General features: G+C 59.3%; 1 protein-coding gene across 1 annotated transcript; it reads left to right on the top strand.

Moving 5' to 3' along the window:
* The first annotated feature begins 229 nt into the window (after positions 1-229).
* LOC128063423 (thyrotropin-releasing hormone receptor-like) lies at positions 230-10,755 on the top strand. Its single transcript, XM_052656173.1, is given in 8 exon segments — positions 230-476; positions 479-520; positions 523-604; positions 1,498-1,849; positions 4,067-4,509; positions 5,043-5,054; positions 8,903-9,005; positions 10,663-10,755. Coding segments are annotated over 8 exon segments (1,374 nt in total).
* Positions 10,756-10,998: the final 243 nt, after the last annotated feature.

Raw genomic sequence — 10,998 nt, 5'->3', positions numbered from 1 at the left:
CTGGCAGAGCTGGCGACTCGCTGACTACATTTACAGCAGAGACTAGAAGGAGCGCCCCTGTTGTGTCCTTCTCTTGGCCAAGCAGTCACGTCCCACGTGCTGGGTCCCTGTGTGTCCCCAGGGCCGGGCTCTCGGGAGAGGCAGGTGTTTGTCCAGTGGCACGAGGCACTAGTCAATAGCGTGGACACCTCCCGGAATCCCCCTGCCCCCCAGCGCCTGAGCAGCCACCATGGAGCATGGAAGCAGGCCGGGCAGCCCCAGCACCGTGTCCCTGGCTCCCAGTGAGGCTGTCCCGGGCCCTGCATACCAGGTGGTCTCCGTCTTCCTGGTGCTGCTCCTCGTGTGTGTGGTGGGCATCACAGGCAATGCCACGGTGGTCGTGGCGGTGCTGACCACCCGGGACATGCACAAGCCCACCAGCTGCTACATGGTCAGCCTGGCCCTGGCAGACCTCACTGTGCTGGTGGCTGCAGGGCTGACCATGTCTCCGAGAGCTTGGCTGGGCAGTGGGTGTATGGCCACGCGGCTGCCTGGGCATCACCTATTTGCAGTATCTGGGCATCAATGCCTCCTCCTGCTCCATCCTGGCACTCACAGTGGAGAGGTATGTGCACCCCCAGTCCCCCCAGCAGGTCAGGACTTCCGGGCTGTGATCCTTGGTAAACTGAGGCTGCTCTTCTTAAATGAAGAGGGGTGCTGTGTGAGACCCTGGAGGAGCCCGGTGGAGCGCGGGCAGGAGCCTGGAAGTGGGTTTCTCATCTCACCTCTGCTGCTGACTTGCTGCAGGATGCCAAGGCAACCTGGCACTCCTCGGGCATGGTGTTCCCCTTGGGGATGTGGGCACTGGACTGGACAGTCTCCTGGGCCCGTTCCAGCTCTGAAGTTAACACCTGAGAGGCAGTTCAGCGTCTCAGGATGTAAATGCTGAAGCCCGCTGACTGGGTTCAGTATCAGCTCTGCTTCTTCCCAGCTGTGTGGCCTTTGGCATATTGGCTCAGAGACTCAGTGTCTCGTCCAGGGCCACACAGACTGGGGACAGAACCGAGGCCTCTGACTTGCATACGCTGGCCCAGTTCTGCCTCTTGCCCGCTGTGCCATCTGGGGTCACAGTGTCCTTGGCCCCTTAGCCCAAGACCTTTGGTGGTGGGCAGTAGGAAGCCCGCCAGAACTTGCACAGAGATCAAGGTCTTTGCAGGAGCACCTCTACCTCGTGGGCCTGGCCGAACCTTAAGGGGCTGTGTGTTCTGACTCGGGCCCACTCTCCCCTCTTGAGACTGGCGCCTTGCTCTGCCAGCCCCCGAGGCTGCCTCAACATGGCCACTCCGCTCCCCAGATCTCCACAGCCTCGCAGGTCCACAGTGAAAGGGCCGGTTAAACCATCACATCACATTTGGTTCCTCATCGGGGAATCTGATTGGCCAAGCACGTCAGGTGTCCCAACGCAGCCCAATAGCCCAGGAGGGCAGGTGGGTCACAGGACCGCCCTGTGGCCTGCAGGTACAGCGCCATCTGCAACCCGATGCGGGCACAGACTATGTGCACCATGGCACTGGCCAAGCGAGTCGCGGTGGGCGTCTGGGGGACCACGTCCATGTACTGCCTGCTCTGGTTCTTCCTGGTGGACCTGGATGCTGGCGGGTGCCGGGGCCTGCCCATCTACCTGCTGGACTTCACTGTCTTCTTCCTCACACTCCTACTGGCAGCCACAGTGCTCTATGGACTTATCGCAAGGATCTTATTCCAGAGCACCCTGGAGCACCTGCCACAGCTTGGGGACCAGCGCGGGGACAGTGAGGCCCAGCCGGAGGCAAGAGCCCTGGGGAGACGGCCCTGTGAGCCAGGCAGGGCTGTGGGGGCCAGCTGCCGCGAGGCCAGAGGCTTCCTTCATCCAGGAAGCAGGTACGAGGTCTCCTGAGGCTGGGGGTGGGTGGGGGTGGTTTGCACAGAGATAGGGCATTTCGGCAAAGGGGTAAATGGATGGGGCAGGGGGTGCTGGCTCCACCCCTGTTCACCCACTCACTCAGCAGGTGTCTCTGGGCACCGATTGTGTGCCCGACGAGGTTCTAGGTGCTGGAAGCTGGGGAGAACAGAACAAGATAAACATCCTGCCTTTGGGGCTCATGGTAAGACAAGTAAACACTTGTTCTGCAGAATACTGCCCAGAAGAGAGGGAGTTTAGGGGAAAGTTCGAAAAGGCCTTGCTGAGGTGACAACTGAATTAAGATCTGAGATTGGCAGCAGGGCAGACCAAGCAGATACCCAGGAAGTGGTCCAGGTGGGGAGAAACAGAGGGGGGGCCTGGTGCACGAATGGTCAGGAAGGATGCGGGGAGTGGGGTGGACACTCCGGGGGCCCTGGAAGCACTCAGCCCTGACTGGGGCAACTCTAGGGGTTCTGAGAAGAGGGACCACATCTCAGGGTTCAGAGGACCTGTACACATTTGCAGCCCAAGACAGGCATGTACAGGCTCCCACGTGTAACCATGATGGGCGCGTGGAGAGGCTGAGGCGGGGGGAGAGTTGAGCAGAGAGGGTCCCTGTGGATGAGCAGCTGAGATGTGAGATGGGGAGAAACAGAGGGGAGACAGAGAGACTGGGGGAGAGGGAGGCAGAGGAACAGACACAGAGAGAGGGAGACAGCGGGAGAGAGTTAGAGGGAGGGACTGGGAAAGAGACAGGGACACAGAGACAGAGAGGGAGACACAGAGAGAGACAGACGAAAGCAAACAGTGAGAGGGAGAGGCAGAGAGAGAGGAGAGACGGAGACACACACAGAGACAGGGAGAGACAGAGGGAAACGGAGAACCAGACGCACTGAGCGGTCGAGGCCTGCTTGCACTCGGGCTTAGCATGGCCCCAGCACAAAGCTACGGACACACAGGCGTCACATTCCTGGGGCAAAAGAGTGATGACTTCATGGGGGTCCCTCACCCCCACCCCCCCATAGACCAGTTCCTGGAGGACACTGCAATTCTCCTGATACCACAAGCAGAGACGGAGGCTCAGAGGGGTGAAGGGGACTGGCCGAGGTCACCCGGCTTAGGCTTGCTGGCCTCAGCACTCACACTCCCACACTCTGCCCCCCGTACTCTGGAGGCAGCAGCAGGCAGAGGCCGAGATAGAGCAGACGAGGGGACCCCCAAGACCTCCCCTCAGCTCTGGGGTCCCCAGGAAGTTCTCTGCATGGATCAGTGATGGCTGTCCCTCTGTGTGGCCAGGACATCTGCCCATTCCCCTCCCACTGACCCTCCTCCCTCCCAGAGATGCCGTGACCCTAGGCTGGCAGTGGGAATTTGGAGCCCAGCATGTCCCTTTCCTCAGCCCGCCTGGTGACTCACTCCTGAGCTGAAAGAACAGAATGGGGTGCAGAACGGGGACATGACTGCGGCTGGCGGGCCACCCAGGACAGTGGCGCGCACAGACGGGCTGCAGGAGAAGCTGGCTCATGGCGCGCACACTGTGTGACCGCTCACTCTGAGCCTCTGCTTCCTCTTACTGTTTTTTTGTTTGCCTCGAGGCTTGTGGGATCTTAGCTCCCCAACCAGGGATTGAACCTGGGCCACGGCAGTGAAAGCCCCTGAGTTTTAACCACTGAACTGCTGGGGAATTCCCTTCCTCTTCCTCCAGGTGGAGGTGATACCAGCACCACTGGGAGGCCGGCTGCAGGGAACGTAACCCGAGTGCCAGCAGCCACGGCGTCCACTTGGGCTTCCCTGCAGCGCCCCCAGCAGATGCCTGAGGCATCGCTCCAGGCAACCAGTCTTTATTTGCTGGGGGTCTGAAAGGTCTGGGGGTGGGGTGCACCACGGGGCACAGGGCGGTGAGCATTTACCACCTGAGGCAGGGCTATTCCATCAGTGTGTCAACCAGCACAGCTTTGAATGCTGGCCCTGGGTTCCTGCATGGGAAACGTTTAGTGTAGAGCCCAGTGGGTACGCTGTAGTAATTTCAGTGATATCACAATTATGTTCTCATTACACGCGCAGCAAACACATCCTGAGGCAGGAGCCACGGCCTCAGCTTGGCTGCTGGCCCCGCTGGCCCCACGGTGTGAAGGGTGACAGCAGCCACCCACCCGGCCCTCCCGCCCGCGGGCCACCACGATGCTGGTGGTGGTGGTGCTGCTCTTTGCCGTCCCGTGGATGCCCTACCGAACGCTGGTGCTGCTCAGCTCCTTTGTGGCCCAGCCCTTCCTGGACCCGTGGGTGCCCCTCTTCTGTCGCATCTGTGTGTGTGCCAACAGTGCCATCCACCCCATCATTTATAGCCTCATGTCCCAGAAGTTCCAGGCGGCCTTCCAGCAGCTGTGCCAATGCGGGGCAAAGGGACCACAAAGGCTCGCGGCCGGCCTCAGCACCGCAAGCTACAGTGTGATCCGAGAGACCCTCCAGAAGGCGCAGACCAGCGGGAGCGAGGTCGCTGGCCCTCAGGCAGCTGGGGCCCCACTCCCACAGCAGGGGCCTGGATTCAGCACGGTCTGCGGGCTGCCCTCCCCTGCCCAGCCCCTCCCGCCTCCTTCAGTTTGCTCCCCTGCTGGATCCTGTCTGCTGATGGCTGGCAGGGCCAGGAGACGGGCAGACACCCCTTTGCCAATGGCTCCCTGAGCCTCCCGTCTCCTCCCCTGTGAGCTCTGTCTCTGAGCCACGATGGAAGAGTGGGGCTGTCTCGGGTCATGAACAGAGCAGAGTGCTGTTTTTTTCTGGCCACTGAGCCATAAACAGGAAGCCTTCCTGTGCCCTCTTGCTCTGAGGCATCCAAGCTCTGCCCTCGAGGAGCCCGCTTTGCGGACCACTGCTCTCTACATCCAGGGATGGAGGGGAGTTCATGGCTTGGGACAACTAGGCCCCAGGCTTCCTCCTCTCAGGCTCCATCACTTTTCTGGGTGGAACACTGCAGCCAAAGGCATAGACAACTCAGGTGGCAGGGGCCAGAAAGAGCCCTCCATCAGGGAGCTGGATGGGTTTCTGCACCAGCTGGTGGGACCGTCGCCCGGCCCAACTCTCAGAACCTCAGGCCAGTTTCTTCCCCGCCAATTCCCTGCAGTTGCTCCATGTGGTGAGTGGTTTCAAGGGATGCAGATCAACGATAGTCACCTCTGCTTTGACACCAAGAACCTGGAGCCTGGACTGAGGGCCACGTGTAGATGGCCAGGACCAAGGACCCTCACACCAGCCGTCAGGTCAAGGACCCTGGGGGTGGCCTCCCCTGTATCATGTGATTTGGCCTTGTACCTGCCCTGTACCACGTGATTTGGCCAGGACCTAGCCTGCTTACCTGCCGGAAGGTGGCAGCTAAGCTGGACAAGCTGATGCCCAGCCTTCTGTTAGTGCACATAGCCGTCCACCCTGCTGATCCACCAATAAGGAGAGAGAGCTGGTGTGAGTGGGTGTGGCCATGGTCACATGACAGCCCTGGTCTGGATTACTGCAGCCCCAAGTGAGCCACTGCTGGGCTGCTCCCCCTCCCCATCCACCGCCGTCCACCCCTGCTATCCCCCCACACCCCCTGGTGGTCCTTACTGATGGTTGAGGGCTCCGGGCCCTGGGCCAGCCCACCATCTGCAGCCCTTTTACCCCAGCAATGGCCCTGTCAAGGGGGACCTCCAATTGTGTCGGTTTTTAATGTATGAGGAAACTGAGGCCAGGGAGAATTTCAGGGGGTCACCTGTGCCCCATGGGTGAGTCACTGAGTTCCTGCCCACAAAGCTCAATAGGACAAAGGCACAGCATCTTGAACTCAGTCCATTCCCTCTGAGATTATTTGCCTTTTGGCCACTGTGATGCTCATTAAAGCAGATTTTCCATGGACATTTGTTTGGGAGGAGGTCAGTGTAAGAGGGGGCCTGAGTGTGACCTCCAGGATGGAAGGAAATGGGAGGGAGTACATTGGGCAGGGAGAAAGGGCATCCTGAAAGCTGGGGCCATGGTGGGACTCTGTCCCCAGAGAGAGCCAAGGGACAGATGGGGGCTGATGAGAAGATGGGGCCTTGTTGAAGGAGGGGTGCCCTCTCGTTGACCTTGTGGCTGAGCTCCGAGACAGGGGCTGCCTGGGTGTGAGCATCTCCCACGGGTGCAGAGGGCCTGCTGGGTCAAGGTCTTGGTGCTGGTCCTGGCCTTTCTCCACACCCCATTTGTCACCCTGCACACCTGGGCTGGGACACCCTGCCCTATCTAAGACAGGGCTCAGTGAGGGTACCTGTCACCAGAGTTCTGGCCTTACCACTGTACCAGTCTTGCTGTCTGAACTGCTCCCTTTCTGTCATTTTTTCACTGACAGGGAGGTTAACTGTTTATTGTCCCCTACCCAGGACACACATAAAAGTCAGGAAATAAGTTAATTTAGGTACCTCACTTCCCTGCAGATGGGAAAAAGGAACTTGTGAAAGTCAGAGAGGACTTCACAAGGCTGCTGCCCCAACTCCCAGAGTGAGCTGTGCTCCTGGCTTAATTTGACATGCGGCTCTCTGGAGCTCTGTTGGGTGGTCCACAGGTCCCCAAACCTGGCATGCATCAGCCCCTCCCTCTGAAGCCCCTCACTGGCTCCAATTTTTATTTCCCGGTTTTCAGAATAGCAGTTCCACCCCCAGAGAGTGTCAAAAAATAACAGAGCTGGGCTGGGGCCAGAGGTCTGCACACATGGAGTAGAGGGATCAGCTTGTTGGTGGGAGCAGTGCCCTGTCTGGGGAACAAAAGCCGAAAGCTCTGACAACCCACTCCACGCTAAGGGACGTGCCAGGTGGGGGCACCTGGGCAGACGATAGTCCTAGCCCTTAGCTGTGATAGCGCCTGTGACAAGCAGCATCCCAATTTAAGGGGCCAGGACCAGCACTGTGCTCTGGATGGATTTCGCACCAGAGGGGCTAAAAGCAGACACTTTGGTGTGTGGACAAGGCACCAGTGGCTGTCTCCCAGCTAGGCCAGGAGGCTGCGGGGACATGTGTGAAGCCGGGCCTGCTGTGGCTCAGAACTTGAGCTGTCCCGGACGACCGGAGGTGCTGTCGCCCATGGGAACAGGTGCAGCAGTTGGAGGTTAGAGCATGTGCTTCCCTGGAACAGGCCCAGAAAACGAGGCCTGGAAAAGGGACTGTGCCAGGGTCCCAGGCCAGGTGTGCCACACAGAGCCCTCGGCGATTGGGACACCAGGTCTGTGCTGTTCGGAGCTGTCCCAAGACTCTGCTCTCTGCTGAGCCCATGTGGCCCTCGGGGTAAATGCCCAGGGGCTGCCAAGGGCATAGTGCCTGGGGCTGGCTCAGCTCCCTCTCCAGACCTGTGTGGACACCCACTCCCTCCCTCCAGCCGGGGCCGCTGTGGGCTCAGGGCAGTGCTGTGCTTCCCAGCTGGGCTGGGCCCAGGGGCCATGGGCTCCCCTGGGAAATGCTGGAACAGCCAGGGTGTCTGGCTGGGGTCCCCTCTGAGCCTGTGCTCCCAGAAAATAGGGGCAGTTAAGAAGCTTCACAGGGGACTTTGCTAGCACCAGTGATTAGACTCCGAGCTTCTAGTGCTGGGGGCATGGATTTGATTCCTGGTTGGGGAAGATCCCATATGCCATGTGACATGGCCAAAAAAAAAAAACCCAAAACAAGAAGCCGGACAAATCTCTTGTTTTTCGAAACATCTTGGGAGATGGTATGCTGCAAAGACTTCCCCGAATGATGTAGATGAAGTTGGTCCACCCTTCCTCAGCAACCCCATGAGACCCCTAGATACTTCCCGGGTTACTTGTCACCAGGCCAGACTTTGCTCTTCCAGCTCCTGGTTCTTTGTCTCAAGTTCAATAAGCTGAAATGAGACTCTCTGTTCCCCTAAAACTAGCAACAGAGAAAAACATTCTCTTTTCAGCTGACTGAGAGTGCTCTTATGGCCAAACAGCTGGAGACCAACCATTTGTCACCTGGAGACCACCCTGTCATCTGCAGACCATTCATTTGACAGGAGACCACCTGCCTGTCACCTGCAGAACACCACCCTGTCACCTGGAGACCACCCTGTCACCTGCAGACGATTCATTTGACAGGAGACCACCCGCCTGTCACCTGCAGAACACCATCCTGTCACCTGGAGAACATGACCCTGTCACCTGGAGACCACCTGCCTGTCACCTGGAGAACACCACCCTGTCACCTGGAGACCACCCTGTCACCTGCAGACCATTCATTTGACAGGAGACCACCCACCTGTCACCTGCAGAACACCACCCTGTCACATGGAGACAACCTGCCTGTCACCTGCATAACACCACCCTGTCACCTGCAGACCATTCATTTGACAGGAGACCACCCGCCTGTCACCTGGAGAACATGACCCTGTCACCTGGAGACCACCTGCCTGTCACCTGCAGAACACCACCCTGTCACCTGCAGAACACCCACCTGTCACCTGGAGAACACCCACCTGTCACCTGGAGAACATGACCCTGTCACCTGGAGACCACCCGCCTGTCACCTGCAGAACACCCACCTGTCACCTGGAGAGCACCCTGTCACCTGCAGACCATTCCCTTGACACAAGACCACCCTGTCACCTGGAGACCACCTGCCTGTCACCTGCAGAACACCACCCTGTCACCTGGAGAGCACCCTGTTACCTGCAGACCATTCCTTTGACACAAGACCACCCGCCTGTCACCTGGAGACCTCTCATCTGACTGGAGACCAGCACCCTGTCACCTGCAGGTCTGTCCCCCCGCATCTACTCTCTGCATAGGAGCCGCGGCAGAGCCACCTGCCAGGACCTCTGGCCCCTGGCCCCAGGAACCCTCCCCTTGCCCTGGTTGGGGTTAGGCCGCCAGCGGAGGCTGGGCGGGTCCTGTGTCTCTCTGAGCCCCTAGCCCCGCCGCTCCGCACTCACGCCCTGCCAGCTGTCCTGGCAGGCCCCGTGCTCCCTGTGTCCGCCTGCGGGTCTCAGGTGCCTCTCAGCCTGCGCGGTGGCCATCAGTGACCACAGGGCTGCTTGGAGCCAGCGGCTCTTAGGGGGCGACCCAGGAACTCCTGAAGTCGCCATCATGCAGGTAAGACACATATTTGCAGTTTCTTGAGCTTTGCGTGTGGACATGAAGGGCTCTTTGCAGTTTTTGAGGCCCCGCGGGTCATTCCAGTGGAGCGACCCCTGTGTAGCTGAGGAGACACTGTTCTCGGCTTCTGAGAGGGCAGCTCACCCTTTGGGTGTCACGTCGTTGCAACCAGCCAGTCGGTGGCCCCCCAGCCCTCCCCCACGCCCCACACCGAACTGGCAGGCCTGTGCAGACACAAGTGCCTTTCTGCTCCTTTAATTGCAGGCGGGGTGGGACAGGAATAACGGGACTCCCCTCCCCTGCTGGGTTCCAGAATGTTCTCAAGCCATGGGTGCAAAGTGTCAGCGCCTGCCTCCCACCACTCACCCCCATCACAGATGCACAGCAGTTTGTCCTCCTCCGACTCCAGGCAGCTTCAGACCTGCCGCCCAAGGCGTCTGGAGCTGCCACTGGTCCTTCTGTGTGTCTTTGGGAGGCTCCTGTCCCCCTGAGCCTGCATCTCCGTCCTCCTCCTCCCTGTGAGGTCAGGGCCTCTCAGGCTCTCCCGCCTCCACCTGACTGAGGAGCTGGGCCCCTGGCCTGGACCATAGGTGCCTGCCGGCTCTGCGCGAAAGGAGGAGAGATGGTGGCGGAGAATAGGGCCCAGGAGGAGTGGCCCCCCTGGGCCAGGCCGCTCTGCTCGGCCTGGGCTTCCAGATGCTCTGTGCAGCTGGCCCAGCAAGGATGCTGATGCCAGGACCCTGGCCCAGACGGGATGCGGTGACTGAGGAGGAGTTGTCTGGAGGTGTGGCAATTGCCACCTGGTGCTGGGGGTGGCTAGCAGTGATACCACCGAGGTGGTCCTCAGAGTGGAGGCGGGGTGCTGAGGCCTCGCTTAACCTTTAACCCCTCCTGTGGCTGAGCAGGGGTGGAGTGTGCCAGTTGGGATACTTGGAGCCTGGTTTGAGCGCTGCTCCTAGCAGAGGAGGGCCTGGGGTCAGCAGGCAAGGGGAGAGGTGTCTGTGGTCCACATGAGCCTCCCAGACTCCCTGAGGTGGCTCCCCAACTTAGAGCTTGGGGGAAGGGAGCCAGGGAGAAGTCAGGGAGGTGGGGGGTTAGGGGAGCTGTGCTCTGGTGAGAATAGCCTGGAGCCTGGGATACCAAGGCCCACCCCCTCATTTTCTACTTGGAATGATCCTCACGCTGTCCCTGAGGGTAAAGGGGGTGAACTGTGCTTTGTCTGCCCTGGAGGTGCCAACTGTGGGGGCTCCACAGACCACTGTGGAAGGGTGCCAATTGTGGGGTTATCATTAGGCTTTGGGGGTATGGAGGGGTGTTACCTGGGACCTGGCCATCTGAGAGCCCCAGTGGAGGGGCAGTGGGGAGGGGGGCCTTAATAGTGGCTGAGGGGGCAGAGAACAGAGAGCTGGGCTGTGTGGAGGGGGTACCAGGGTCGAGAACAGATTTCTGTCCTGCTACAGACAGAAGTGCCTGGAGGGGCCCTGCATCAACGTCACTAAACCTCCAATTTCTTCTTTGGCAAAACAGCTCACCCCCCTGATCCGGGTGGAGGGATGGTGAGGGATTAATGTAGCAGTCCTCAAAGTGTGATGTGTGGAACCCTAAAGGTCTGCCATTTCGAAACCACTCAGACACTATTTGCCTTTGTTGTAAGGTGACCTTTGCTCTGGTGGCCTTGGCCTGGGATGTGCTCATGGTCACCCTGTCCCCACAGTTCACACTGAGGCTGTTTTTGATGAGGCCGTGACAGATGCTAATTTAGTAAATCTCAGCTCTAGAATTCTGCCTTTTTAATGGTTTTGGTGATGAAATGGGAGGAGTGGGTGTGGCTGTGAACAGAGGTGTTCCATGGGGCCGAGTGTTCTCCAGGCCGTGACCAGGAGACCAGCTCAGGGTCTGTGGTGGTGATAAAGTCCAGGCTCTCGTGTGAAAATTAGAATTTTGCACAGCTTGAGCTTTGCAAGGTTTGATGGCTTTCCTGATGGGACTG

The sequence above is a fragment of the Budorcas taxicolor genome, chromosome 18 (genome assembly GCF_023091745.1).
Source record: "Budorcas taxicolor isolate Tak-1 chromosome 18, Takin1.1, whole genome shotgun sequence".
Taxonomy (NCBI): domain Eukaryota; kingdom Metazoa; phylum Chordata; class Mammalia; order Artiodactyla; family Bovidae; genus Budorcas; species Budorcas taxicolor.
This window is presented reverse-complemented; position numbering and strand designations above follow the sequence as displayed.